The sequence below is a fragment of the Botryllus schlosseri genome, chromosome 15, assembly GCF_051294905.1.
Source record: "Botryllus schlosseri isolate E-star chromosome 15, Bs_hap1, whole genome shotgun sequence".
In the NCBI taxonomy this organism is placed as follows: Eukaryota; Metazoa; Chordata; class Ascidiacea; order Stolidobranchia; family Styelidae; genus Botryllus; species Botryllus schlosseri.
In genome coordinates this window covers 21,836,381-21,863,902 of record NC_137250.1, presented here as the reverse complement: position 1 = coordinate 21,863,902, position 27,522 = coordinate 21,836,381, and the positions used below count along the sequence as shown (strand labels likewise).

The 27,522-nt window shown below is 39.7% G+C and overlaps 2 protein-coding genes across 3 annotated transcripts in view; one reads left to right on the top strand and one right to left on the bottom strand.

The window, feature by feature from the left end:
• The first annotated feature begins 1,066 nt into the window (after nt 1-1,066).
• On the top strand, nt 1,067-22,328 carry LOC145458141 (uncharacterized). 2 transcript variants are annotated; one of them, XM_080336499.1, is made up of 8 exons: nt 1,067-1,578; nt 14,176-14,282; nt 15,048-15,108; nt 16,282-16,368; nt 18,070-18,228; nt 18,681-18,764; nt 20,304-20,387; nt 21,814-22,328. In XM_080336499.1, exons 1-8 carry the CDS (start codon nt 1,542-1,544, stop codon nt 22,128-22,130), a joined length of 936 nt encoding a protein of 311 aa, XP_080192625.1. In that variant the 5' UTR covers nt 1,067-1,541; the 3' UTR covers nt 22,131-22,328. The 2 variants fall into 2 exon arrangements, with proteins under 2 accessions (XP_080192625.1, XP_080192626.1); XM_080336500.1 differs by lacking the exon at nt 1,067-1,578 and adding an exon at nt 13,443-13,835.
• Nucleotides 22,329-25,044: 2,716 nt separating this feature from the next.
• Nucleotides 25,045-27,522, bottom strand: part of LOC145458137 (uncharacterized) — a 10,442-nt gene continuing 7,964 nt past the window's right edge. The window contains exons 7-8 of the mRNA XM_080336486.1: nt 27,198-27,281; nt 25,045-26,005 (exon numbers count right to left, since the gene is read on the bottom strand). Coding sequence (XP_080192612.1) covers nt 25,689-26,005; nt 27,198-27,281 — 401 coding nt within the window. The 3' untranslated portion in view covers nt 25,045-25,688. The remainder of the gene's footprint in view (nt 26,006-27,197; nt 27,282-27,522) is intronic.

Here is a 27,522-nt window from a genome sequence, read left to right as displayed (position 1 = left end):
CATGGTAACGATGTCTCATGCGCAATTTTGTGGCCAAATACCTATATCAGAAGTTTTATATCCAACTCCACTTCATATGATCGTAAATCCAAATCCATGCTCATCTTTCGCACCACTCATTGCGCTTCGATCACGTTATTTTCTCCGTTTGACCAAAGGCAATTTACGACAATATTTGGATTAGTGCGCTGAGTGTCAAATTTGTTAAGACCAGTACTGATCACGGAAATATTAATTTGAATCTGCTCATGGCCCCGGAATCCCCAAAATCAGGCCTGTGATTTTGTTGCTATGACGTAATAATGGTTGGGAATAGCGATTAGCGATGCTGCAGCTCAAGAGCAAGTGAGGTAGGTACGAGACACAAGAGTGAGGCAATGAGCAATGTGCAGGGAGTCGCCACTAGGGCTGGGCAAAATCGAGTACCTGAGTGATTCGATTCTGAATCACGTATTATGCTTCGAGTCGAGTCGAGTATTCGAGTATCACACATTATGACGTCATAACAGAATGTAATATGTCAAAGTTCAAATATGTACCTTTTATGCCACAGCAAAGAATATAATGCCTGTTATCCACCACATTAAAGATGCTTTGATATTTTTTCGACCATACCGATTTCATTGCACTTCGTGACAAGGTTATGGGATGATTATGACTTCGAAAATGTGTTATTTCACGTAAGCTTTGTAGCTTTGTACTATGTTTCGTATGCTTCAATGCAGCCAATTAGTGTTTTAAGCCTTCCACATTGGAAACTAGCACCAAAACTATAATTCTCGTTGATAAATTAACTTTCAGTGGCGAGGAGCTTGTAATTTCAGTACTCGAAAATATCGTCTTTTACTACTCGACTCGAATCATTAAAATTAATACTCGATTCAGATTCGAGTACTCGAATCATTGTGCCCAGCCCTAGTCGCCACACAACAAAATTCAGGTCTTACTGTGAAGCAGGCTGGCCTTCTAAAACATGATGCTCATATATTCCATAATCAAATCTTCTCACTTGGCTGCAGTGAATTTATCTTGTATATACAATACATACATCACAGAGTGTGTGAGATGGCAATTCAGCACTGCGTTCATTCAGTGCAATCTATTTGGCCTGTACTGCAAATCCAGAAAACGAGATTCAGGTGTAGTTAGCTAATATCTGGTCTTGTTTACTCGAACTTTGTCTTTAGCAAATCGTGAGTTAGAACCTGTGCTGTAGGTGTTGCAGCAATAAGGGGACCTTTTTGGTGAATAAACAGTCCATGTCTTGACGCTATCTGATCTGACCAGAAATATATTATAATCAGTTGACCACATATTTAATAATTTCATTTTAGACTTTCATAGTGTTTTCTCAAGTATACCAATGTTTTCCATTGAACTTCACTGATCTATATTCAAATCTAGACGAAACTATGTTCTTGTGTAGAAAGCATAGCTATTACCTCTAGGCTACTATACGGTAGGCCTACTCAATTCAACACAACAAATCTCGGTATGTGTCTGCCAGGTTTTGGTGGAAACTTTCCGGTAGAGTGAAAATTATGAAGAATCGCACCAGGCAACAAAAGAGCAAATTCCGTGAGTTTTTAGAACAATTATTATGATGATGTATGAATGATTTTATATTGCCATGTGTACAAGGCAGGGGTTTCTAGAACTTCTAGAAATCCCTGATACAAGGGTTTTGGATAGGGGTACCATACATAGGGGGACTTCTCCTTTTTTCAAGAAATCGAAAATGTCCTCCTTTATAGCTTTGTCACCAGGCGATGGTACAGTCACAATGAAAAAACGCTACAAATGTGTATGTTCGTATGGTGTTTTAGTATTTCTTGTAAAGATTATAAAATTACCCATTTTTCTAGTCGGATCTTGTAAATTTTGTGATTTAGAAAAAGCGCCTTCTTTTCCGTATCTCAAAATAGTCTTGGATGTCATTGGCACGAGAACTTGTGTTTGATATTTTTTCGTTGCCTTTGACGGGGGTGATTGATTGCTGATTGAAAGATCTCAGTCAGTACCGGTGTATCAAGTTAGTTGACGGTTATTCGACTACTGTTATTTTTAAAGAATTTCAGTTCTAGTTGTGTAGCCAGAGGGTAGGTTCCAAACTGGAAACTGGTTGTTTTCGGTACTATGTCGCCCAAGACAAAAAAATTTCATTCATGGGATAATCGGTGCTTCTTCGCTGTACAAACCAGTGACACCAATGAATGTTTCCCGTTAAGCCGTCAAAATTTTTTTTTTGCCTTGGGATTAGGGTTGGGGTGGAATATTACGGTTGGGATGAGAGTTAGGGTTAGAGGAGGGGATATTAGGGTTGAAGGTGTGGCATATTTGGGTGGGAGCTAAGGGATAGGGCACTTCTTCGATGGCAGTCAGACATCGAAAAGTGTTCACCATGATCACCGATGAATGTTTTCCATGAACACGAAAAAAAATTATAAACGTCAAAATATATTTTTTTTTTGTGCCTTTCGAAAGACGAATGTTAGGGTTGGGGTGGGGGGAAAGGGGGATATTAGGGTTGTCGGAGGCGATATTAGTGTTAGGATTGGTGGATGGGGATATTAGGGTTGGCGGAGGGGATATTAGTGTTAGGATTGGTGGATATTAGTGTTAGGATTGGTGGATAGTAATATTAGGGTTGGGGTGGGGGGTATTAGGGTGGGGGGAAAGGGGGATATTAGGGTTGTCGGAGGCGATATTAGTGTTAGGATTGGTGGATATTAGTGTTAGGATTGGTGGATAGTAATATTAGGGTTGGGGTGGGGGGTATTAGGGTGGGGGGAAAGGGGGATATTAGGGTTGTCGGAGGCGATATTAGTGTTAGGATTGGTGGATATTAGTGTTAGGATTGGTGGATAGTAATATTAGGGTTGGGGTGGGGGGTATTAGGGTGGGGGAAAGGGGGATATTAGGGTTGGCGGAGGGGATATTAGTGTTAGGATTGGTGGATGGGGATATTAGGGTTGGCGGAGGGGATATTAGTGTTAGGATTGGTGGATATTAGTGTTAGGATTGGTGGATAGGGATATTAGGGTTGGGGTGGGGGGTATTAGGGTGGGGGAAAGGGGGATATTAGGGTTGGCGGAGGGGACATTAGTGTTAGGATTGGTGGATGGGGATATTAGGGTTGGCGGAGGGGACATTAGTGTTAGGATTGGTGGATAGTAATATTAGGAGAGGGGGAGATAGCGTAGTCGTAACGATAAGCGCCCACCAATCTGGCGGACCCGGTTCGATTCCCGTCGGAGGTTTATGTGGGCTCCTCTTCCCTCGCCGTTGCCGCTCTTACGGAGACAAAAAAGACCAACAAAAGAAAGCACTCACAAGGAATGGAAAGAACTAGTAAGGACCGCGGCTTCAATAAGATCAACATCGAAATGAACTGCGACATCGGGCACGGCTTCGATAAGATCAACATAGAAAAGAACTGCGACATCGGGCACTCTAGACCGAGGTGGAAATTAGATTAAAAGGATCGCAACTGCATGCGTGTCGTTCGACATCCTCCTATCTGCTCATTACATCGCATTTTGTCTTATCGCATGTACATTGTGTGTGACTTGTTCAGATGAAACATATAATCCCAACGATTAATAATATGATATTATTACTATTAGGGTTGAGGTGGGGAATGTTAGGGTCCATTCATTACATTCAGCACCCATTACCATCCGTTCAAAAGATACATATTTTCCAATTGCCAAGACAGAAAGTATCGAATCTTTCATTCGAGCACGGGGTTAGATCGTTCTAGTTCATTACAAAACTGATTCAAATATAAGCGAGTGATTAATATGATGCCTATGGAATCAATAGCTAGGTTACGTCAATTCACGCGGAGTCATCATTACAAACGATGGAAAAACATAAGCGGGTGAATTCAAGCCTGCAGGCTCGTGCCGCTAGGACATACTTTGCGATAGGTGATGCTGGAGCAAACTGATGATAATCAGTATGTTGATATTTCATCCTTTCGAATACACGAAAAGATTGCGATTGAACGAAAAAATTGGAAGGTATTGAAACGATATTTAGTAGTCGTTGAAACCGGACATTCGGACACCACACTTCCTGTAGCCATAAGACAATGTAAAGAGGCACTTACGTCGTTGTAGCCTTGTAGGATGGGCAGTTGGACACTGAATATAAAGTAACAGAAGTGATGGGATGATAGCCTAATGAAGTGGCATGTTTCGGAATGATGGGCCGATATATCAAATTGAGATTTGAATGTGGACGTTCTTGACGACTGTCGGGATGGCCTTCGAGGCTTTTAGCGATGTCTTTCCCAAACTTATTTCCACGGCGTATTTCAATATCGAATATATTTTACATATAGATAGAAAGTCTCGAATCGAGAGGTGAAGTCAATACACGCATTCATGGTTAACACGACCATATGGAATTAGAGATAACTGACCTACCGTATGTTAGTTAATTATCTATAATGGAATCAAGATTATATATAGGCTTGCATCGCTGGGATAGAGATTGACCTTAATAATGTTATAGTGGACCGGACTTTCTGCCAGCACGTGAACGACCAACTGAGGCAAGGCGATATATACCCTTCGAAGAATGATGATCTTCATCGGAATCCATTGTGACACACAGAAAACGAATGTCATCAGAAAATTGGCACTAGCCAACCCAATATTGCATAATGACATATTCAAACTTATCTATAGTATACGTCCATAATATATTCAGGTCGATAGAACGTAATTGGGCTACCGCTACGGTCAATTCTAATGTCTATTGCGTGCTACACGATAAAGGCGCGGTATGTCTTGGTGAACGGGACTTTGGAATGTTCATTGCCAACCTAATAATATTGATTTTCTCGACGGCAAATTGAAAGTTCAAAATTATCTGGCTGGACGTCTCTGAACTACCAGTAGGCAAAACTACTCTTCAAAATATTGTGAAGTATACACAGTTAGAGATCGTGTCGATTCCATACAGCAATTAACAATTTGCCAGTATACGCGTTGAAATTGCATGGCGATACCGAGTGACGTAATTCTCTTTAGATGGATTTCAGGTGCGATGTCAGGGTCACCAATATAGCAATCTGTCTTAGCAGCTGCGTTGACCTCCGGTTGACTCGGCATACGGGTCTCTCGATTTCGCAATACTCAACATTTATTCAATGCCGTGAACCTATGACACCAGGTCTGACAATACACGAATCGTTATTCTGACTATACGTTCATCTACAAACCTATCATATATGGCGGGCGTGGGCTGATATGGGAAAATGAAGTACTTTGCGGAACGCTTTCCTCAATCATAATACTATTCGCCTATTTCTCCACCTATACAAGGAACAAACCGTGTTCAATGTGAACTTCAAGTTGAAAACGTAGAGACCAAAAACAGTATTCAGTGAAATAATTAACGTAATGCACATGAATAGCTATTGAAGTCAAGATATATAAGCTGTTGAACTCTGACTGTGTGTCGGACGTAGAAAACGTAGTTTATATGGGCATCATATGGTCTGTAACTCGCTCTACCCTGTCCGTGCATTAGTCGAGCGTCTTCATAATTAATAATCCGTATTGCCGTAACCACTTTTCAGCGTTTCTGGATCATTGGCTGTGGACCTGTGGTACCCAACACAGTGACGTTGAAAATATACAAAATGTAGGCTACATAGGACATTGTTGGATGATATGTAACAAATATCACATAAATGTTTAACGATCGCGCTAATGCGATCGCAACCAGAATTTATTCCCTTAGCGACCTATATGTTTGAGTTGTGACAGAGAAGACATTCAACTATGGGTAGCGGTGATAAGAGTAATCAACGTTGCTACTCAAGTAGTACAAGTAGCGACTTCAAACTTGGTAGAAAGTCAGTCTTATAGGCCTGTTTTGAATCGAAAACTGTTCAAGTAGAAGTAGAAGTATGCAGAAAATGCAACCAGTAGGCTATAGTGTGTGTCGATAAAATGTACTCGAACTTGAAGTGGAAGAATTTCCTTCGTCCTTTGACCCTCTATTACTACGGGTTAGAGCTGTCATTGAAAGGACACCGACGAGAGTTCATCGATGTGTTTTTCAGTCACTAAAGTCTTCACTGCCGCGTTGCCCCCTAGTTGACTCTGTATTCGGCTTCATCCAGCGATCGAAAACAAAACACGTCACAATGTTCACCGTACGTATTTAAATACCATGCCGCCCTGACCGAGTAACATTGAGTTGATGATGGCGGGGGCGAATGTATATCCGAGTCTTTCTAAAGTAAATTGGAGGGAGCTGACTTTGGCGACAATCGACAAGGCAAGCGCAATTGCTTGGTGCCGACAGCACGGACTGCTTGCGAAACAAATGCGATGCCCCGAATGCAATGGCGATATGGCGGAATACGAGCGGAGCACAAAAATCGGATTCCGTTGGCAATGTGGAGACCGCGACTGCAAAACGACATTGCAAATTGTGAAAAATAGTTTTTTCGAGGGGACCAGATTTCAACTTCAAACCACCATCGAATTGCTGTATTTATACTCGTATGAAATGGCGTCGTACAAAAATGTTAGACGGGAGTGCGGGATCGCTAGCGATGAGACCATCTGTAACTATCGCAACTACGTCCGAGACATATATGCCGAGTATTTCGTGGACAATCCACTTCAATTGGGCGGCCCTGGAAGAGTCGTTGAAATCGACGAGTCGGCCTTTGTCCGCAGAAAACATAATGTTGGAAGAACGGTCAAGACGCAGTGGGTGTTCTGAACAAGTCACACACAATGTACATGCGATAAGACAAAATGCGATGTAATGAGCAGATAGGAGGATGTCGAACGACACGCATGCAGTTGCGATCCTTTTAATCTAATTTCCACCTCGGTCTAGAGTGCCTGATGTCGCAGTTCTTTTCTATGTTGATCTTATCGAAGCCGTGCCCGATGTCGCAGTTCATTTCGATGTTGATCTTATTGAAGCCGCGGTCCTTTCTACTAGTTCTTTCCATTCCTTGTGAGTGCTTTCTTTCGTTGGTCTTTTTTGTCTCCGTAAGAGCGGCAACGGCGAGGGAAGAGGAGCCCACATAAACCTCCGACGGGAATCGAACCGGGTCCGCCAGATTGGTGGGCGCTTATCGTTACGACTACGCTATCTCCCCCTCCCCCAACCCTAATATTACTATCCACCAATCCTAACACTAATGTCCCCTCCGCCAACCCTAATATCCCCATCCACCAATCCTAACACTAATGTCCCCTCCGCCAACCCTAATATCCCCATCCACCAATCCTAACACTAATATCCCCTCCGCCAACCCTAATATCGCCCTTTCCCCCACCCTAATACCCCTCACCCCAACCCTAATATCCCTATCCACCAATCCTAACACTAATATCCCCTCCGCCAACCCTAATATCGCCCTTTCCCCCACCCTAATACCCCCCACCCCACCCTAATATCCCTATCCACCAATCCTAACACTAATGTCCCCTCCGCCAACCCTAATATCCCCATCCACCAATCCTAACACTAATGTCCCCTCCGCCAACCCTAATATCCCCATCCACCAATCCTAACACTAATATCGCCTCCGACAACCCTAATATCCCCCTTTCCCCCCACCCTAATACCCCCACCCCAACCCTAACATTCGTCTTTCGAAAGGCACAAAAAAAAATATATTTTGACGTTTATAATTTTTTTTTCGTGTTCATGGAAAACATTCATCGGTGATCATGGTGAACACTTTTCGATGTCTGACTGCCATCGAAAAAGTGCCAGGGATAGTAGGGTTGGAGGGGGTTAGGGTTAAGGTTGGGGTCCAGAGTGGAATTGGTGGCAACGTCACGCAGAACTTTCTGTTTAATTACCTAATTATTCCATGCAGAAAAGCTCTCCTTCCAGTCTTGCACCACCCCTCCATGCTATCCCAGTAATGCATAAGCGCCAAGCAGGGAAGTCATAGATACCAGTGTTTCTAATCAGGTCTTTGCTCCGACCCGGCCGGGGATCGAACCCACGACCTACCGATCAAGAAGCCGGACGCTTCACCTTTACGCTATCTTGTCGGTGGACTAGGGTTGGGTAAGAGTATCCCAAGATTAGGTTTGGGGGTGACAGATATTAGGGTTGAGAGTATCGTGTCCCTCACCCTAACCCTGATACCCCTCTTCCAGCCCCAATATCCCTCTCCTCTAATCCTAATATCCCAATCTCCCAACCCATATATTCCCCTCCCCCAACCCTAGTCCTGGGATACTCTAACCCCAACTTTGACCCTAACCCACCTCCAACCCTGATATTCCCCCTCCAACCCGGATATCCCTCTTCCCCAACCCTAATATCGATCTCTCCCAAGGCAAAAACAATTTATTTTGATGTGTTCATGTGAAATATTTAGTGCTGTCATGGGGGAACACTAGGGCTCTTCAAAAATGGATTTTTTTTCTCAAACGTACGGGCTACTTGATAAAATTGTTAGGTTACCTAATTTAAGCCTACGCTCCAAATTTGGTTCAATTCCAACCAGTAGCCGCATTGCTACAGGAGAAGAAAGTTTCTATTTATTATATAAAAATAAATAACAAAAACTTTGAAAATTTTCTGTTCACCCCATGAAAGTGTTAGGTTGTGTATAGAAAGGATGTTCACCAAACTTGGTTCAATTCCAACCAGTGGAAGCGGAGATATTGCCGTCGAAAAATTTGGATTTGAATAAAATAGTATTTACGGTGAGCACCACTATAATAAATAATTAAAGAATTGGTCACCGTAAGTACTATTTTATTCATAATCCAAATTTTTCGACGGCCATAACTCCGCTTCCACTGGTTGGCATTGAACCAAATTTGGTGTGTAGGCTTAAATTAGGTAACCTAACAATTTTATCAAGTAGCCAGTAGAATTTGAGAAAAAAAGTCATTTTTGAAGAGCCCTAAGGAACACTGACTTGCTATGATCGTAAAACGAAGAAGAGCCGAATGATCAAGTATATATATATTTAAATGGAAGGTTGCGTGTGACGTTGGGTAGGGTTTGAGGGTTGAAATACAAGCAATTGGGTCAGATCATGTCAGGTGGTCCAGAAAAATTTCAACTTATGCCCCCACCATCTCAGATTATCATGGAAATTGGTATGCTTAGAAAACTTTTCTTTCTGAATTCAGAAAAACAAATTTTATGAAAATCGGTCAAGTAAAACTGAAGATGTGGCCGTTCAAAAATTGCGGTTTTTGTGGTCGCTCAAGCGGAAAAAATGTCAGAAATTTACACATGTAATTGAAATCTGCTATATTTTGGTCAAATTAGGGTTGTTGAGGGTGACACTTTCACACTTGTTCATTTACATCCTACTTGATACTTTGCCCCCTTCTTTGACACCTGGGGCTGCATAGTCTGACCTTTAACCCCAGTGGCGGCTCGTCCTATAGGGCAACTGGGGCATTGCCCCACCTAAAATTCTGTTCAATAACAGTTCTTTACCATTTATAGACGCACAGCAATCTATATATACCGAAATCACAGCAAAAATCGTATTCTTCTTGTCCTTTCGCTTGTAAATGCCCATATATATAGCGAAGTCTCTGCGAAAATCGAATTCTCTTCCGTGTTTTCGCTTTGCAAATGCCTAGCCGGGGCATGCCCCGGTAGCGCTCATAACAAGCTTTCACTGTCTATTCTCTCAAAGCTGCGCACAATAAAGAAACAGTGATTCACTCTCTCCTATTCATAAAATGACCGAGCAACCGGGGCAACATAGCCTGCTCGCCCTTAAGGTGTGATGTAACAATCGTATCTACATCTGAACTCGGTTACCGTCATATGCGTTTAGTCGACCTTTGCTGGTATAGGTCGATTTTGATGGTGTTTCACACCATGATAATTCTTGAAACTTGGTATGTCATGTCGTGATGGTGGTATTTAACATTGTCCCAAGTTTCAGGGTTTCTACTTAAAGTTTAGGGTAGTAATTCCGTTTCCGAAGTTGAGTGTGTGCTGATTCGTCATGTATCGCAAACAGATTTTACTCAAAAGCCGGTATTGGTATCCATTGATTTTGACGATGGTCCATACCGAGATCGGTCATGACATTTGGTACGGTAAGTCTTAATGTTAGTATTCAACGCGGTACCAAGTTTCAAGTTTGTCACTGTACTGTGTTAGTGGTAATTTCGTTTCCTAAGTCGAGTGAGAGCTGACTCGTCATTTATCGCAAACACATTTACGCAAAGCCGGTATTGGTCTCCATTGATTTTAACGATGCTCCTTACCTAGATCCGTCATGAGCTTTTGCATGGTATGTCTTGATTTTAGTATCGAACGCTGTGCCAAGTCTCAAGGTTGGCACTCAATGATTAGGGCAGCAATTTCGTTATCAAGGTCGAGTATGTTAAAGATGTGCGCTGATCTGACACTTAGCCTACCTAACGCATTGCGGATTTCACGCAAAAGTCGGCGTATCTGTGTTAACGCTAACTGTGTTCCATACTGAGATAAGTGATGAGATGATGATATCATGAAACAGTTTACTAACATCCTCGGTTTGCATTCAAATATTTACTTTTATTTTATATTCTCCAATGTCAATTTTGACCGTGAAATTGTGGCCTTCAGGCCATTTGCTTACAATTACAACCCCTGTCAAGCGCGATAGCTGTTTCGTTTTCGATGGCGGCTAACAGCTGATCGCTTGATCAATGATAAGCCTATTCCTCAGTAAATTTTACGCAAAATTCGGTGTTGGTCTGCTTGTATTAATTTTGACAGTGTACCATACCGAAAACGGTCATGAGGCTACTTCTCGTTGATTTCATGTAACGTGTACCAAGTTTTCGGCTCTCATCCACGTATTTATTCGGTAATATATTTTCCAAAGGCGATTTTGCAGCAGACATATAGACCGTAAGCCGTATGTGTCGTGTGACAGTCTCCAGCATCAAGGCCAAAATATCTCCTATGCTGTATCGGGACCGAATTTCCGAGGCTGCTATCCGTAGTTCTTCAGAATTATGTTTTGGATTCAATATGACATTGTCCAATCTATGAGATAACAATTGCGTATGTGTCCGAACTCGTTGACCTTTCCAGCTAGGCTTACGCAATCTCTCGAGTTATAGTCATTTCCATTTCTGCAGATAATTAGTCAAGTCAGGTATAGTGCGAACATGAGCCGTGTGAAATCTTTGTTCCGTACGCCGTTTACGCAGTTACCACACTTCAAGTCACAGCTCACCGGCAGACCTCTCGCGGCACATACGTTACATCACTGTTGTCGGGAAGTTCGTGTTACCGTAGTTCGTACCAATAAGTTACTTGTTTACGTTGGAAAACTCCATTGTGACGTCATCTTGATAAAAAGTCGCTTGCATCCCTTGCCCCACCACCCGATATTGTCACGAGCCGCCACTGTTTAACCCCATGATTCTGTTCGCGTCTTCGAAAATCGCTCATGCGTGACGTCATTTTTAATTGCAAATTTCTTTTGACCAAGAGGTGGTGTCATCAAGTGTAAGGTGTCATTGGAAAGCTCCTGATAAGGACTTTCAGAATCAACTATAACATTCCTCGCTATAGAATCATTACATACCATAAGAGTGCCATGAAACTAACCTGCAAATAACATGTTTTAATTGAAAATCTCACATTTCTCAACATGACACAAACTCTGTAAAACAACTAATTTTACTTTTATTCTATATACAGTACCTATTGTACTACACACAAGGTAGTCAGTATAACTCAAAACAGATAATTGCCGACATAAATTATGCTGGAAATTATTTTTGAAAATTGAAGAAAAATTTGCTACACAGTTTGAGGTGAACACACAGTACTTCAAAAATGAATCAGAATTCACAACTAACGCAATGATAAGATGCAATATTTTATGTATTCTACACAATACATTTGGGCAACGATCAGCACTAAACAATGAAATGGACAATAACATCGAAAATCAATGTCAGCGGGTTGGTAGATTTCATATTATGGTGAGATATCAACTATGCACTTGCACATATCAGATATATATATTTATCTTTGATGATATCTCTTCCAAACTTCTTTGACTTTCAGTGTTGTTTATACACACTCTTTTTGATGCTAACTCGGTCTTCCAACGCCGGCATCATCCTATTGTTTTTGCTGTTTCAAAAAAACTTCACAACTTTTTCAATTTTTTCATCTGAAAGCATCTTCCATTTTTGTGGTGGTGGCAAAGAATAACTCCAGTGTCTTGTTCTTGCTGTTTCGCATCTCTCAACAACCTTCCACTTACTCCAAAAAATTCCGAGATTTTCATTCTTGACCAATTGTTAAGATTTGAATTTTTTGAGGTCTTGTTGAATTAGGGCTATTGTTTTTTCTTATATTTTTGATACGATATTTCAAAAGCTTCATTTTCATATTCGCCTTTTCCCGTCCCTACAAATTCTTGAATCTCATCAACATGTAAAACCTTGGCAAGCTTTGTTTCAACGTTGAGATTCAATTCTTGTATTTTTCTTTTTCCGTATCTAATTTTTCGATTTCCATGAAGAGAATGCAGCTTTACTGGAGATTCACCAACAGCATGAAGACTCTGATATGTGCATTGTTAATATCTCACCATAACATGAAGACTACAATGCATGAGATATTGCATCTTATCATTGCGATAGTTGTGAATTCTGATTAATTTTTGAAGTATTGTGTGTTCACCTCAAACTGTGAAGCAAATTTTCTCCATTATTTTAAAAATATCTCTCAAAATTATTTCCTGCATAATTTATGTCAGCAATTATCTGTTCTGAGTTATACTGACTACCTTGTGTATAGTACAATAGGTACTGTATATAGAATAAAAGTAAAATTAGTTGTTTTACAGAGTTTGTGTAGTGTTAAGAAAGGTGAGATTTTCAATTGAAACATGTTATTTGCAGGTTAGTTTCATGGAACTGTTATGATATGTAATGATTCTATAGCGAGGAATGTTATAGTTGATTCTGAAAGTCCTTATCAGGAGCTTTCCAATGACACCTTACACTTGATGACACCACCTCTTGGTCAAAAGAAATTTGCAATTAAAAATGACGTCACGCGTGAGCGATTTTCGAAGACATGCGCGGAATCAAAGGGTTAAAGGTCAGACTATGCAACCCCAGGAGTCAAAGTAGGGGGCAAAGTATCTAGTAGGATGTAAATGAACAATTGTGAAAGTGTTATCCTCAACAACCCTAATTTGATCGAATTATGGCAAATTTAAGTTACATGTTTATATTTCTGACAATTTTTCCGCCTGAGCGATCACAAAAATGGCAATTTTTGGACGGTCATACCTTCGGATTTAGTTGACCTTTTTTGTTGAAATTTGGATTTCTGAAATCAGAAAACAAAGCGCTGTAAGCATGCCAATTTTCACGATGTTTCGAGATAGTTGGGATATGGCCTGGACCAAGTGATATGTTATTACCCAATTACTAAATATATACTAGTCCATCCTCAAGATTATCGGACCACGACCTGACCTATCAATCTCGCCTTCCATGACATGCCACCCCATTTGTTGTCGCTTGCTTTTTTCTATACTATCTTCTCTACTTTTCATTCAGTGTACAATGTACATGCTTCCTCTTTACATCGCCTAGGCCAAGGTGGGTGTCTGATTCCATAGACTACTCCAAGTCGCTTCAACACCTTTCTGTCTTTTCATTGTATCGCATTTTTGTGGTGTATTGAACTGAAAAAATTGCTAATAAACCAGTGATAATGATGATGAAACCCCTCTCATTTCAAACTTGTACTGATGTTCATGTGGAGAGCCCATCCGATTCCGATGGAATAAAAGTTGATGAGTTGCTTCAGGATAGAATCTGGTTAGTTGTGTTTCGGTTAGTTAGTTGCTGATTTTTAAAGGTTGTTAGTGTTATTTCTAAGGTGCACTTTGAAAATCCAGTAGTTTGCACAAGACTGATATGTGGGCTTCGTAAGCTGACAAATTCGAAGAATTTTATTGGAATTGAATATTGAAGGGCTGTATACTTGTAACTTGAGGCAGTAGAAATCAGTATGTTTATTGATGCTCAATGGTTTTCGCACCTTAAAATGTTTTGATATAGCGAACCATGCTATTTTACTGACGATGCCCCTAGAAAAGATCAATTTCTGGAATGGCATATAAGGGCAATTAGACTAATAAAAATTCATTGTATTCAGAATCTCAGAAGCCATCAAGATGGTTTGTTGCGGTTTACCTCATTTTGATTGCTCTTCCTGTGGTTACAATAACAGCGTCAGTGTTCAGTATACTCTCAGTCAACCAGGTAAGATTTCAGGGTTTCCATTACCGGTACCTTATCACTTGTACATGATAAAAACTGAGGACTGGTTTATGGCGATGGCCCATACCCCTCACCAGACACCGTTCCATGCGTGACAATTCAACCACGGCCCATCAACAGGGGTGTAACCAAGAAGTCGCACGGTTCCAACTCACAAATCAATCTCACTTTGATGGTTTTGACTCGAGTCAAGCCGAGTCATTTTCAATTCACCGCCGAGTCCTAGTCGGGTTGCAGAGGGTCGAGTCCGACTCGTAGTGTTGAGAGTTGAGAGTTATAATTACTGAATTCGTAAAAACTTGGACACTGGGTCAAGCTCGGTTGATATCAAATCATAGCTTAATCTCATGAGCATAAGAATACCAAATGTATGTACACTGTACGAGTTTCCGTACAGCAAGTTTGGCTCATTTCGCACTGTACAGTTATGATGCAGCATTCACAGGAGATTGGATTAGAATTAAAATTAGAGCATAGAATCATTTCACAAATTAGAATTGGACCAAAGTAACATTTCTCAAATCAGATTACTGTCATTTCACTCTAATTAGTTTATTTATATAACTAGTATTACCAACTGCCTGGGCTGATGTGAATTTTAAAAGGTTCTTATCCTATCCTAATTAACATTTTTATGTGATGACCACACTTAAAATAGTGGTATGCAGAAAAGAGATTGGTGACCACTAGCGCACACTGTTAACCGTAGGCTACCTGCTAATAAGTGTTATTATCTAATTTCTACAGGTTAGTAGCATATCTCCTGTCGTCAATCAATTGGAAGTCTCCCAAGAAAACACTCTGACAGGTAGCCTATATTATGTTTTTTGTTCATATTTTAAGCAGCTAAAATGAAGTCGTTACGTCTTATCCAGATTTCATGTTTTGCTCGGAAAATCTATGCTGATTGTTTGTTACAAAAGTATCCAAACTGTTCTTATCAATCATCCGGTGTTATTTTTAATGCCCAACCGATCTCAAGATTATTTTTGCTTTAAAACTGTATTTTCCAGGGATATTAAAGTATGACGTATTTCAAGTAGAACTTCTAGCTAATTTTTTAATTTATTATCAATAATCTCCTCATTTCAACACACCACAAGATGCGATGCAATGAAAAGATAGTAAAGTGGCGAAACGACTGGGAGTAGTCTTTAAGATCGGACACCTACCCGGCCTAAGCGATTTAAAAAGGAGGCATGCACAGTGGATGAAAAGTAGAAGTTAATATGAAAGGACAGGCTTTTACTTTTATGTCGACCATATGCACGACATGGATACGCTTGTGTTGTACTAATGCACTTTTGATACTGAGGTATAGAAGTCATTGAAATTTTCTGGGCAATGAAACTGATACACAAACGTGTCAATTTCTAGTATCCGCATATCTTTTCTGTTTAGTACACCGAATCTTTTGAGCAGTGACATTACGCCTACTTTAATGTGAGTCCTATGATATATATGTTTGCAAATCGGCTTCACAGTTTTATAGTGAATATGACGTAACCTTTAGGAAGCAGATGCTTTCTGACAAGAAAATGCCTTATCTGACCGACAAGATAGCGTAATGGTGAAGCGTCCGGCTTCTTGATCAGTAGGTCGTGGGTTCGATCCCCGGCCGGATCAGACCAAAGACCTGATTAGTAACACTGGTATCCATGACTTCCCTGCTTGGCGCTTATGCATTACTGGGATAGCATGGAGGGGTGGTGCATGACTTAGAAAGCCGTACAGACTATATCTGCACTTCTTTGTCCAGCGGCATATGCACATCATGCACTCATGGTATGCATATGCGCAGATTGTGTGTGTGTGTATCATGAGTCCGTGTATATGCCGAAAAAAACATCAAGGACAAAAATAAACTGCGGTACGTCCTTTCCTTCCTTTGCTATCTGGTTTTGTGCATTTTAAAAGTCACTAAATCCAATATATTCATACAATACAAAAGTTTATTAATTCGAGCATATTCTATCCATAGACATTCAATCCAGCAGCGAGGTCCAATCAAGCCGAATGGCGAATTTCAGTAAATCCATATCACAAGACTTCAGTCGTTTATTGCAAGGTGAATATTCAACTTTCATTGCAACTTTTAGCAGAGCATAGTAGGGAAACAGTCTTGGATTGTAGATGAGAATGAAATATATAACACTGTTTATAGCAAACATAATCAACTGTAGAGATATACAGTAAGCAAAGAGACATCAGAGAGTGCTATTCAACAAATTAGCAATGGCATTTGTACTCCCATTCTTGAATTCACGGTGGTCAAGTTCTTTCAGATTGTTATGCACAATTTGTGATTTCAACATGGTTTTGTACCAAGTTTACATGACTGAAGTCATTGAGTTGCAGTATCAGGGGTGGTCATGGTCAAAGTAGTCACTGCAATTCAAGCAGACATACCGTCGTAAAATTTTTACTCGATTACAAGAATTAGCTATTTCCAGGTAAGTAAAAAGTATTCTAGGCATAATTTTTCCAAAAACAAACAAACAAAAAACCTGAACACTTTGAAGAAAAAGTAGAAGTAGTCTAAAGTCATACCTATTTGATTAAGTACTGCAAGTTGACAAAACCTAATTTGAGTACTCCGAAAAATAAGCAGCACCTCATTAGTGTTGAGTACTGTCGAGTACTCATTGAAATGAACTCAGTCAGGGGTAATGGTAAGCAAATGGTAGAGAATTAAAATGAACATAGTATATTAACAGTCGTCATAGGCGATGAACTCTAATTTTCCGTAGGTATGTGGAATCAGTGACATCACACAGGGGTAACGTCATAATACGTCAGAATTGACAAATTAGCCGACTCGCAAGCGTTCAATAGTCGCTTGTTTATGAAAAAATTACGACAGGGTTGTAATGACTCGACTGGAGTCATTTTTTCAAAATACGGAAATGACTCGACTCGAGTCAATCTGTGTATTGACTCGACTTGGACTCGTCATTGCACATGACATGACTCGAGACTCAGATGGCCAAGACCGACATTTCATTGTAATTTCGAAGAATAGTAAAGTTCCCACCCTATTGGGATTTCGTCTATTGGTACTGGTACCGTACTTGAAAATGCGACCAAAACTGCTAAAACTGAGGAAAGTATATTATAAATGCAAACCATTCGATATCACCAAAGTTAGCAAAAGTGGGTTTATCAATACTTCAACTGGAAACTGAGCAGTCAACATAATGATTTGGACTCGGACTCGAGTCATATTACCATGACTCGGACTAGTCCCTCTGCTTGATGACTAGGACTTGACTCGGTGGTGAATTGAAAATGACTCTACTTGACTCGAGTCAAAACTATAAAAGTGAGATTGACTTTATGCTCGGAGCCTTGTGACTTGGTTACAACCCTGAATTAAGATACTATGAAGCAGACATGGAGCCAGCCGGCCACCTGCTGAATTGATTTCAAATTGACCAAGATATATCTATACTCGACATCTTGTCGCTGCCATAAGATTACTAGCGAGTCCGACAAGCAGTCAATTAGTGAGCTCGCAATCTCCCGTTAATATGCAACATATTCACCAACGCCCGCCCCGACTATCAGGAGATTTCAATAACTCCGTCTTGAGTCAAACGAATACGTATACCTGAGCTCAGTGCCTATGACAGTCGTATCCCTATGATCTTAAAAGGGTATATGGGCATGTGCGAAGGAACTTGAAAGCACAGCTATTCCTTGACAGCTCGGTCGGATAGGGGTTCATTTGCAACTCTCCTTCGCCACACCATAAATTATTTTGTTTCAGATATTTTATCTGGAGAGATACGTGTAAACTCGACCCAGTCTTTGATTGAAGCCCTTAACAGGAACCTAGAAAGAATTCGAACTACTAGCCCCGAAACTCGGCTGTTGATAGCAGATCTTCAAGCGTCCATGGAAAAAGAATTTCATGCCAGTTTCTTGGGTGAATAATAATGTCTTGAACTATTTTTCAGAATGAATACTGCTACTGCAAATTTTTTTCTATTTTACGATAAATGGTCCGCAAATGGTCGCTGTGGAATCAAATCGCTACAGATTTTGAAAGTTTTTCTAGTGTTTTCATTTTCTTTCGACATTATCTTGGCCATGCTGAACTTTGTAACATTGTGACAAACATAACCATGGTCTAGATATGGCCGAAAAAAAGAAAACAAATTTCACAAGAACTTGGTTTTCTCAAAATTTCAAAAATGTGTGATTTTCGATTATTTTCTTTGCAATCTATCGACTATCCTGGTCGTGATCGCAATTTTTGGTGACTTTCTCTATAAATATCGTGTAACTTGCGAACAGTTATATATTTCACAAAATATTACTCGAAAACGTCATCAGTTCTACGCCATCACTACCATGAAATATTATCTTTCCTTACAGCCATAGACAGCAAATATCAAGATCTGAGGGATATGATAAAAAGACAGAATCAGAATCTCGTAACTATTTTGAATCTAGTTGACAGTAAGTATCCAATTTATCTTATTTTATCGAGTCCTCTTGTTAAATACCAAAAATAGCTTGAATAACACTGGAGTCATTGCCGACTCGAGACATTCTATATCAGGTGCGTGCAACTTCTACGGTCGGCGGGCCTGATATAAGAAAATGAAGTACTTGTCGGGCCGGATTCCAGAATCGATACATTAATTGCGGATTTATCCACCTATACAAGGAATAAGTTAAATCGTATTTAATGATACCAGAAACAGTATTTGTTGAGTTTATTAACCTAATGTACTTCAATAGCTGCTGAAGTCAATCGTACATCTGTGGTCGAATAAAGTTGTCAACAAGTGCTTTTAACTCTGGCTGCATAACGGATGTAGAAACCCTTAGTAAAGACTGCACGTGAACATCAGTTGTATTGGAATGCAGCCTCGGCTTGTTAATGTCCATGGTCCAAAACGTTTGCTTGCAAATGTCTGTAGACCCGAACAGATCAGGTAGTTTCATGACCATCTTTCTCAGGTTGGCAAACTTCAATTAATTCTGTGACGCATAAATTTTGTCAATACTTTCGTATTATAATTTCACTTTCAGGGTAGAAACTATCTGTGGGCGGCTCAAAATCACGTTGTCCGCCCCTGTTCTATATGCCTGATATGAGTTATATATTGGATAGTTATATAATCACACAATGTTCCATGACAATAGTCTTTGGCTATTCTAAAATTACATTTGTATTTTAACAATGCGCTAATAACCCTTAGTCCCTCAAATCTCACATGAAATTGCAGAATGTTATCGAATTACAGCGTAAATGGTGGCCATCTATTTAGTGGGATTAAGAATGGCATTGGTCACTCGAATACTAGCTTATCGGGTAATTTTTTTTTGGTCAACCAATGACTATGAGTTTGTCTTCGTTGACTCAAGAAACGCCTTCCTAATCATTGCCATTGATTTAGCGATCCACTAAAAGGTACTGAGGCCATCCATAATGCAGATGTTCTTCAAAAATGCGCTATTCGTTTGCAAGATATAAATATGTCAAAGGTGCAGTAGGAGGCTTATATGCTTTTGTCAACCAAACCCATCTTACCTCTGGTATGTCGGACTAAGTTTGGCTGTACTAATTCTGTTAATACAATTACTATCTACAATTCCATAGCAAGCTATTTGAATTATAGAATGTGTGCTGCGAATTCGCCCATTATTTCAGCAATCTGGTGTAGAAGCTGATTCCAATGCACAAAAATAACCACTAATTACACACTGCATCTAGCCCCATGCTGAATGTGATACCCTAATTATCATCAGATCATAAAAAATGACACGCAGACGGTGCCCGACTGCAAACTGTGACGTGACAACAAATTGAATATGACATTAGTCAGAAGTTCAATTAATTGAATGACTCACGATGCAGAACCTCCTGACTTGGCTACAACCCTTAGTCAATTGGTCTTGCCTTGCTAATTGACTTATTCTTTGCGTTCTACCTCGTCATCATGTTCAGCACCCATTACTTGATCATGCTTATAACTATGTTACATACAGAAATGGATGGGCGGGTCAATGCAATGATAGCAGATATAATGAAACGGGTCCCGGCAGTAACTCAACTGAATCGAGATGTTCACGGTGAGTATCCATCTGCTACATGTAGGAATTGCATTACTGAAAAATTCCAAGAACAGTGTCTTTGAGCATTCAAATTGTAGCTTTGCTTCTAATATATAATATGATTGAGTCAACTTGATAACTAGTCAACTTAGGCTACTTGATAAAATTGTTAGGTTGGCTACTAAAACGCTGCACACCAGCCTTGGCTCCATTCCAACAAGTAGAAGCAAGATTCCTGCAGTAGAAAGTTTTGAATTGATCGTTAAAAGACAAAAAATAAAATTTTTCTGCCGACCCCATAAAATTGTTAGGCTGTCAGTAGAGATTATGCACACCAAATTTGGCTCAATTCCAACCACTGGAAGCTAAGCTACTGCAGTAGAAAAATTTATATATTAATAAAATAGTATTTACGGTGACCAACTCTTTAATTATTTATTATAAAATCATGGAATTAAAATTTTTCTACTGCAATAACTTCGCTCCTAGTGGTTGGAATTGAGACACATTTGGTATGCATCATCTCTACCGACAGCCTAACAATTTTATGGGGTCGGCAGAAAAATTTTGAAATTTTATTTTTTTGTTTTTTAATGATAAATTCAAAACTTTCGACCTCTCGAATCTCGCTTCTACTGGTTGGAATGGAGCCAAAGTTGGTGTGCAGCGTTTTTTTTAACCAGCCTAACAATTTTATCAAGTAGCCAGCGAAATCTGAAGGAAGTTTTTTTTGAACCGCCCTAACGGTCGGTAGATGAGGTCGATATGTCAAATTGTGGTCTGGTAATCTTGAGGGCTGAACTAGTAGTGTACTTGAACCATTTCAACGATTGATGAGCTGGTAAGTCGCGGATATGATTCAAGACATCCCGCGGCTTAAAAAATTCTTACAAATGCCTGTGTAGGTAGTCAAATTGCTTTTCCTAGGTTAAGTGAAGTTATGGTTACTCATGATAGGGAATTGTGCTTGCAGCTGAGCTTCAAAACTATTGACATTGACATCAATGGTTGTGTGACTCGTTAGCTCTACTTACAAATCTGAAACGGGTGGGTAGACTTCTTTCAAACAGGCATCATACCTCATCTTCAATAAGACTAAATACAAATCATATATTGTCCTGCTTCACTAGTCCCCCTTTCTCAAAATCCTTTGTAGAGCTTCTTGGAGGTACAGAAATTCAATATACAATTGAATAGTATATTGATATTGAAGTAAACTCAAATATTTCTGGCTGACACTCATCGTCGGCAACTAGTAGAGAATTGTTGATATAAATGTTCTTTCCAATTCTCTACTTCTTGCTGACGATTACCCCTGACGAGTGTATGTCGAAAATATTTGGGTTCATTTCAATATGAATATACTATTCAATTGTATATTGAAAGCCTTTGTGATTACATTGTATGTGTCGACCCGTTAGTGGTATTGGCGCTCACTTTGCAGGCTTTGAACCAAAAGTCATCCGATTCTCCGGTGGCGGAGCACACTATGGGAGAGTCGAGATATTCCAAAAGGGTTTGTGGGGAACGATCTGTAGCCTTGGTTTCGATCAAAGTGACGGCGACGTAGTTTGCAGGATGCTCGGATACGGTGCAGCAGTGAACACTGGACAAATTCCTGGAGCTTCCGGAATCATTTGGTTTAGCGAGGTGCAATGTCAAGGGCATGAACAGTCGATATTCCTTTGCCCTAAAGATAATTGGGATGAACATTCCTGCGTTCACAATTCTGATGTCCAGGTGGAATGTGTTGTGGATTGAAGTGAGGATTGGCGACGATTTAGAATCGAGTATTGAAGAAGTCTCTGTGAATTATTGACCTAGTCTTTTATTGAAATCCAGTGAATCGGTTGCTCAGTGATACTGGTGTTATGACACTTTTTTTATCATCGAAAATGTTTGGTTAAGCATGGGTTACCACTGGAATTCATGTCTAATATAAGCAATCAAAAATAACAATGAGGATGGCTTACTGACTGATCTGGTTATCTACAAAGAATTCAAATACTACCTACTACGTTAATCGCAACATCTCGTTCAGTTCAGCTGAATTTGTAAGCATTTACAGATTAGTTGCTGTGTTATTAAGGTTCAAGGTTGCATTGACCAAGGCCTCTCAAACCTTTTCCACCGATTCCCCCTAAATTTTCCACGACCCCTCAGGACTAAATAAAAGATACACACATATGTTGCATTGAGAACCATGGTTATGAATATATTGTTTTTTTATGTTCAACCTCGTTTTTCCTGACACTCAATTTCAATGTGCACGTTCAATGGTCATCTCACGGTTATAATGAGTTGAGTCATGACTCGACTCGAGTTACGATTTTCTGGTTACTCGACTTGACTCGAGTTATTTTCTTAAAATACGGAAATGACGCGACTCGAGTCTATCGAGTGTATTGACTCGACTTGGATTCAAGTCATTGCGCATGACTCGAACCAACTCATATGACTTGAGACTCGGGCGGCCAACACCGCCATTTCATTGTAATTTCGAAGAAAAGTAAAGTAACCACCATATTGGGATTTCGTCTATCGGTACTGGTACTCGAAAATGCGACCAGAAACTGCTAATAGCGAGGAAAATTAGTATATTATGAATTCAAACCATTCGATATCACCTATCAGTTATAAAAAGTGCGTTTAACAAGACTTTAACTGGAAATTGAGCAGTCAACACAATGACTTGGACTCGAGTCGTAATACAATGACTCGGGCTCGACCCTCTGCTCTATCACTTGGACTCAGACTTGACTCGGTGGTGAATTGAAAACGACTCGACTTGACTTCGCACAATAGGATATTTTATCTCCGACGACTATTCTAAGGTTGTGAGTCCTGAAGTTTGAATAACTATGAAGCGAAACTGTTCCATGCTTTCCCTAATTAAAATGAAATTTACAAATTTAGAGGTTTTGTGGACCCACGGTTGACAACCACCGGTCTAATCCCTTCTACTATCCTACTTGAACTTGGCTCAAACATACCTCTGACCATGAACCAAATCAAATACGCTACACGTTCGCTAGATACCCTAATTCAGAGACATATTCTGATTGGTGGAAGGTGCGGTATCAGATAAAATCTAGCATCGCTGTGGGGAAGATACGGCGCAATCATAACATTTATATTGTAATACAATTAAGAAATTGCAGTTGTTAAAAGTTGGGAGTTTCAGCACAAAATAAACTCATTCCAAGTTCAAGAAGCATCAACTTTCTGTCGGCGGCTTCGTGCCCCCCCTCTTCGAATGCTTTCACGTCCACTAGTTTGAGAACCACTGCTGTAAAGAATCCAAATTGAACTTTCCTCACTTTCATAGGATATGTTGCATACTTTGCGTTGAATTTATGTGCTGACCTTGATTTTGGAAGCTCTGAACCATGTGCATATTATATAAATATCAAGTTACATATGTTGTATTGTAGTTGGTTAGGGTTGCCATAAGTCCGGAATTTCCCGGACATGTCCGGAATTTCACTGTTGAAACTGCGTTCGGGAGGAATTTCTAAAATATGCCTAAATGTCCGGAATTTTGAAGGCTTGAAATAAGCTCATAATTTTTTCGTCAATTAACATAAACAATACTATTTTTTGGCAGATTTAAGCTACATGAAATTTTTCTTCGCGCTTCGCACGATTTAGTACCGCATATATTGGTTTTAATATGGGGACTACCACCCTCGTAACAACTGCGATCAAAAATTAATTAAAATAGCATTAATTACACAAATAAGTCTAATTTTAATCGCAAATACAAAATAACGGTATATTCATAGATTTTGGATGCTTTATTCAAAGATAGTGGTTCTAAACCTGGGGGTAGTTTGGCTTTATTCTGGGGTTCGAGAAGATGTTGAACGTAATCAGCTTCCGAAATTGGCCATGAGTAAGTCTTGGCAAATGGGTCTGTCTTTAATTAGTAATCAGGTAATCAAATTAGGAGCTCGTCGACGGCAAATTGGAAATGGAGTCGCGACCATAAAAGGTTGGAAACCACCGGATGTGCAGTGTTTATATAGCTCAGTGGTGCAGTGCGCACCGGCATTAGGCTGAAAAATAATCTTATGTGTGTGACATGAACATGACTTAACGATGTACAATTACCCTGCTTTCATTTTCGAAGTCATCATCCGCCACCACCAGCTTTCCAGCTCTACCAATAAATCTGATCATTTGGGTGGAGAGAGGATCAAAATTATATATTAATGTATGGAAGAACCAATATTATTGACGTAATTCATTGTTGCATCGATTACCCTACGGTGGGCCCAAATTCAGTGTTCATTTGTGAGGGAGGGGCTGAAAAATGTGGCTTCGGCCCTGGTTACAACTTATAACACACAACCACAAACTCCTGAATCGGATCGTGACCATCTCTTGTAGATGGACAAAGCTTTGCTGGTGTGACGTCATAATGATCATCAATGTGCTCGATTTTAAAACCCACCAGTGGGCGCTAAAGAGCGTCCGGAATTTGTGACACAAAAATATGGCAACCCTAAGTTAGGTGATTAAAATTGTCACCTCAGCATGATGAATGTAATTGAGATTATCACACACGATACAGATTATGTGATATATGATGGCTGCGACTTTAAAATCTCCTAACATATGCAATCGACGCATAGAGAATGAAATACTTGTATCCAGTCTGATCACAAACAGGTATGTGTAGGTTTGTGTAATACAAAATTTGAAAATAGAATGATACAATGTTATCATACAAAGAACGATTGAAATATTCTTTGATGGTGTCTCAAATAAGTTAGATGCAGCAATATCTAAAATTGAACAATGAACATCGAACACTAGGTTTGCTTAAAAATAACTATTATCTACAAGTATCACCGGATATTCGATAGAGTTGCTAGGTTGGCTAAAAAAACTGGTGTACAACAAATTTGACTCAATTCCCACTTGTAGAAGCGAATCTACTACAGTTACAAATTTTTTTAATTATTGAGAAAATAAATGTTATTCCAAATTTTACCATCAATCTCATGAAATTGTTAAGCTGTCTAAAGAAACGATTGATAACAAATTTGGCTTAATTCCAACCAGTGGAAGCGAAATTATCAGAGTACAAAATTTTGTAATTTGAAAAAAAAAAAGAAATAGTAATTACGGCTGGTAATTCTTTCAATTTTTAATTATGAAACTACCCACCAACTATGATTTTGAATTCGAATTTTGGAACACCAATAACTTTGCTTCTACCGGCTGGAATTGAGTCATATTTGCTACGCAGCCCAACAATTTTTCGAAAAGCCAATAAAAATATGGAACACACTACAAACTGTGACATCCCAATCACGTGTCTGCACAAACAACTGAGGCGTCATTGTCATGAGTACAATCGTCGTCGACAGACAACGACAAACCGCAAGATCTGATGTGGCTCTCCTGTCCATTGCAAATCAAATTGCTCGTCCAAATTCGGCCTGCGCCCGCCGGACCAGTTCCGACTGATGCCGCCTTGTCAAATCCCAGCATCTTACAGACAACGTGCCCATCACTCAAGGCCCATCCTACATCGCATACGGTTCCCCAGATCTCGTAGAAGCGCAATTCGACCCGGCCGTAATTGTAGCCTCCATCAGACAGACGTATGTCCCGAAGATTGAAAGCTGTAATTATCGTTACATATCCAAGATTGGGCTGTGGGCATATACTGGTACGGCTTCAAATTTGAAATACTTGATCACGGCTAATTCCATTATAATTTTGCAAGGGCTGTAGTATAATGTCCAAGACTTTTCCAATATCTACACATTATTCTTTTTTGAATTCTGAGTAAATAAAAAAATTTTGAAAAAATTTCATCCGTTCAAAAGATCTGAAATTTTCTTGTCACTAGGTGGTTCCACATAGGGAAAATCTTTAAGATCAATATCCTGCGCTACAGTGATGGTAGAAAACCAATCAAAATGTCTAAGTAACCAATTCTGGGGCCAAGGAATTTAATAAATTTAACTGTCTCGCTCTAAACTAAATGTAAAAAAGTGCTACGGCTGTTCACTGCGATTTCCATAAATCACGTTACGAATGCTTTTATGGAAATATAAGAATTCGTCAGCATGAAATTTTGTGAAACTTACGATCAACTTCAATTTGACTAGGACCTATAAGTAAATATCAACGGCATGACTAAAATGTTGTATTGGACTAAAAAGCTTCTGATCAGCACAAGGTTGTTACCAATCTCAAGTCAATCTTACTCAAAGTTTTGACTCAAGTCATTTTCTATTCACCACCAAGTCAAGTTCAACTCACTGTTTTGAAACTCTAGTGAGACATTCATTTTTATTACCGTACTCTTGACATGTTTGTTGAATTAGATAAATGAGTTTCTGAGAACATTTTTCAAGTATCGGTGCTGATACAACAGACTTGAACTAAGACATATAGCATGGATTGGGACATGTGCATTGTGCAATGACTCGAGTACAAGCCGAGTTAATACACAAGAGTACTAAGTCGACTCGAGTCATTACAACCATCGGTCATTATATTGTAAGTAAAATCAAATAATTCGCAATGATGTTCTCCGAATCCTAAGTAACGTTTTCGCCGATGCTGCATGCTGGCATCTCTTGTAACAACAATATTGTTGCCAATGCCGCGTTCAATTAGCTTTATCTGAAGTTGGAACCAGCAACCCAATATTATTAATTTAGGTACATAACACCACAATATTTTTAACAAAATACAAAATTGGTAAGAAAAGGTAGGTATACTTCAAAAACCTTGCAGAAGAACGAAAATTCAGGTCCGAGTATGAGCAGCGCTGGTATCCCTCCTTAAGCATTGAGTACTTACTATTAATGAAGCTCCATAAATTTGAAAGCTTTTCAAACTGCAACGCTGCGATTGAATTGACCTCCTGGATATCACTGGTTACGGCTGAAAAATGCATAAGTGACCTGAAACTTTGGCCGGGCGCAGATGGTCACTCCTTTTTCTCATTTACATGATACTTGGAAACATGCGTCACACAGTTTTGGTGGTATTCATAGCTCCAATAAAAACTCATTGAAGATACAAGTATTGTTTTTAATAAGATTTTCATGACACTGAACTTCTTCATTTATGATTTCATTCCACAGATACATTAGCCTAGGGTTACCATACGTCTTCTTTTAAG

What these genes read in the sequence shown, in the direction of transcription:
- LOC145458141 (XM_080336499.1), top strand. Translation starts at nt 1,542, where the DNA reads ATGAAGAATCGCACCAGGCAACAAAAGAGCAAATTCC. An exon ending in CCAAGAAAACACTCTGACAG is followed by an intron (nt 15,109 to 16,281) that starts GTAGCCTATATT and finishes TTCTATCCATAG; the next exon opens with ACATTCAATCCAGCAGCGAG. An exon ending in ACTGAATCGAGATGTTCACG is followed by an intron (nt 20,388 to 21,813) that starts GTGAGTATCCAT and finishes CTCACTTTGCAG; the next exon opens with GCTTTGAACCAAAAGTCATC.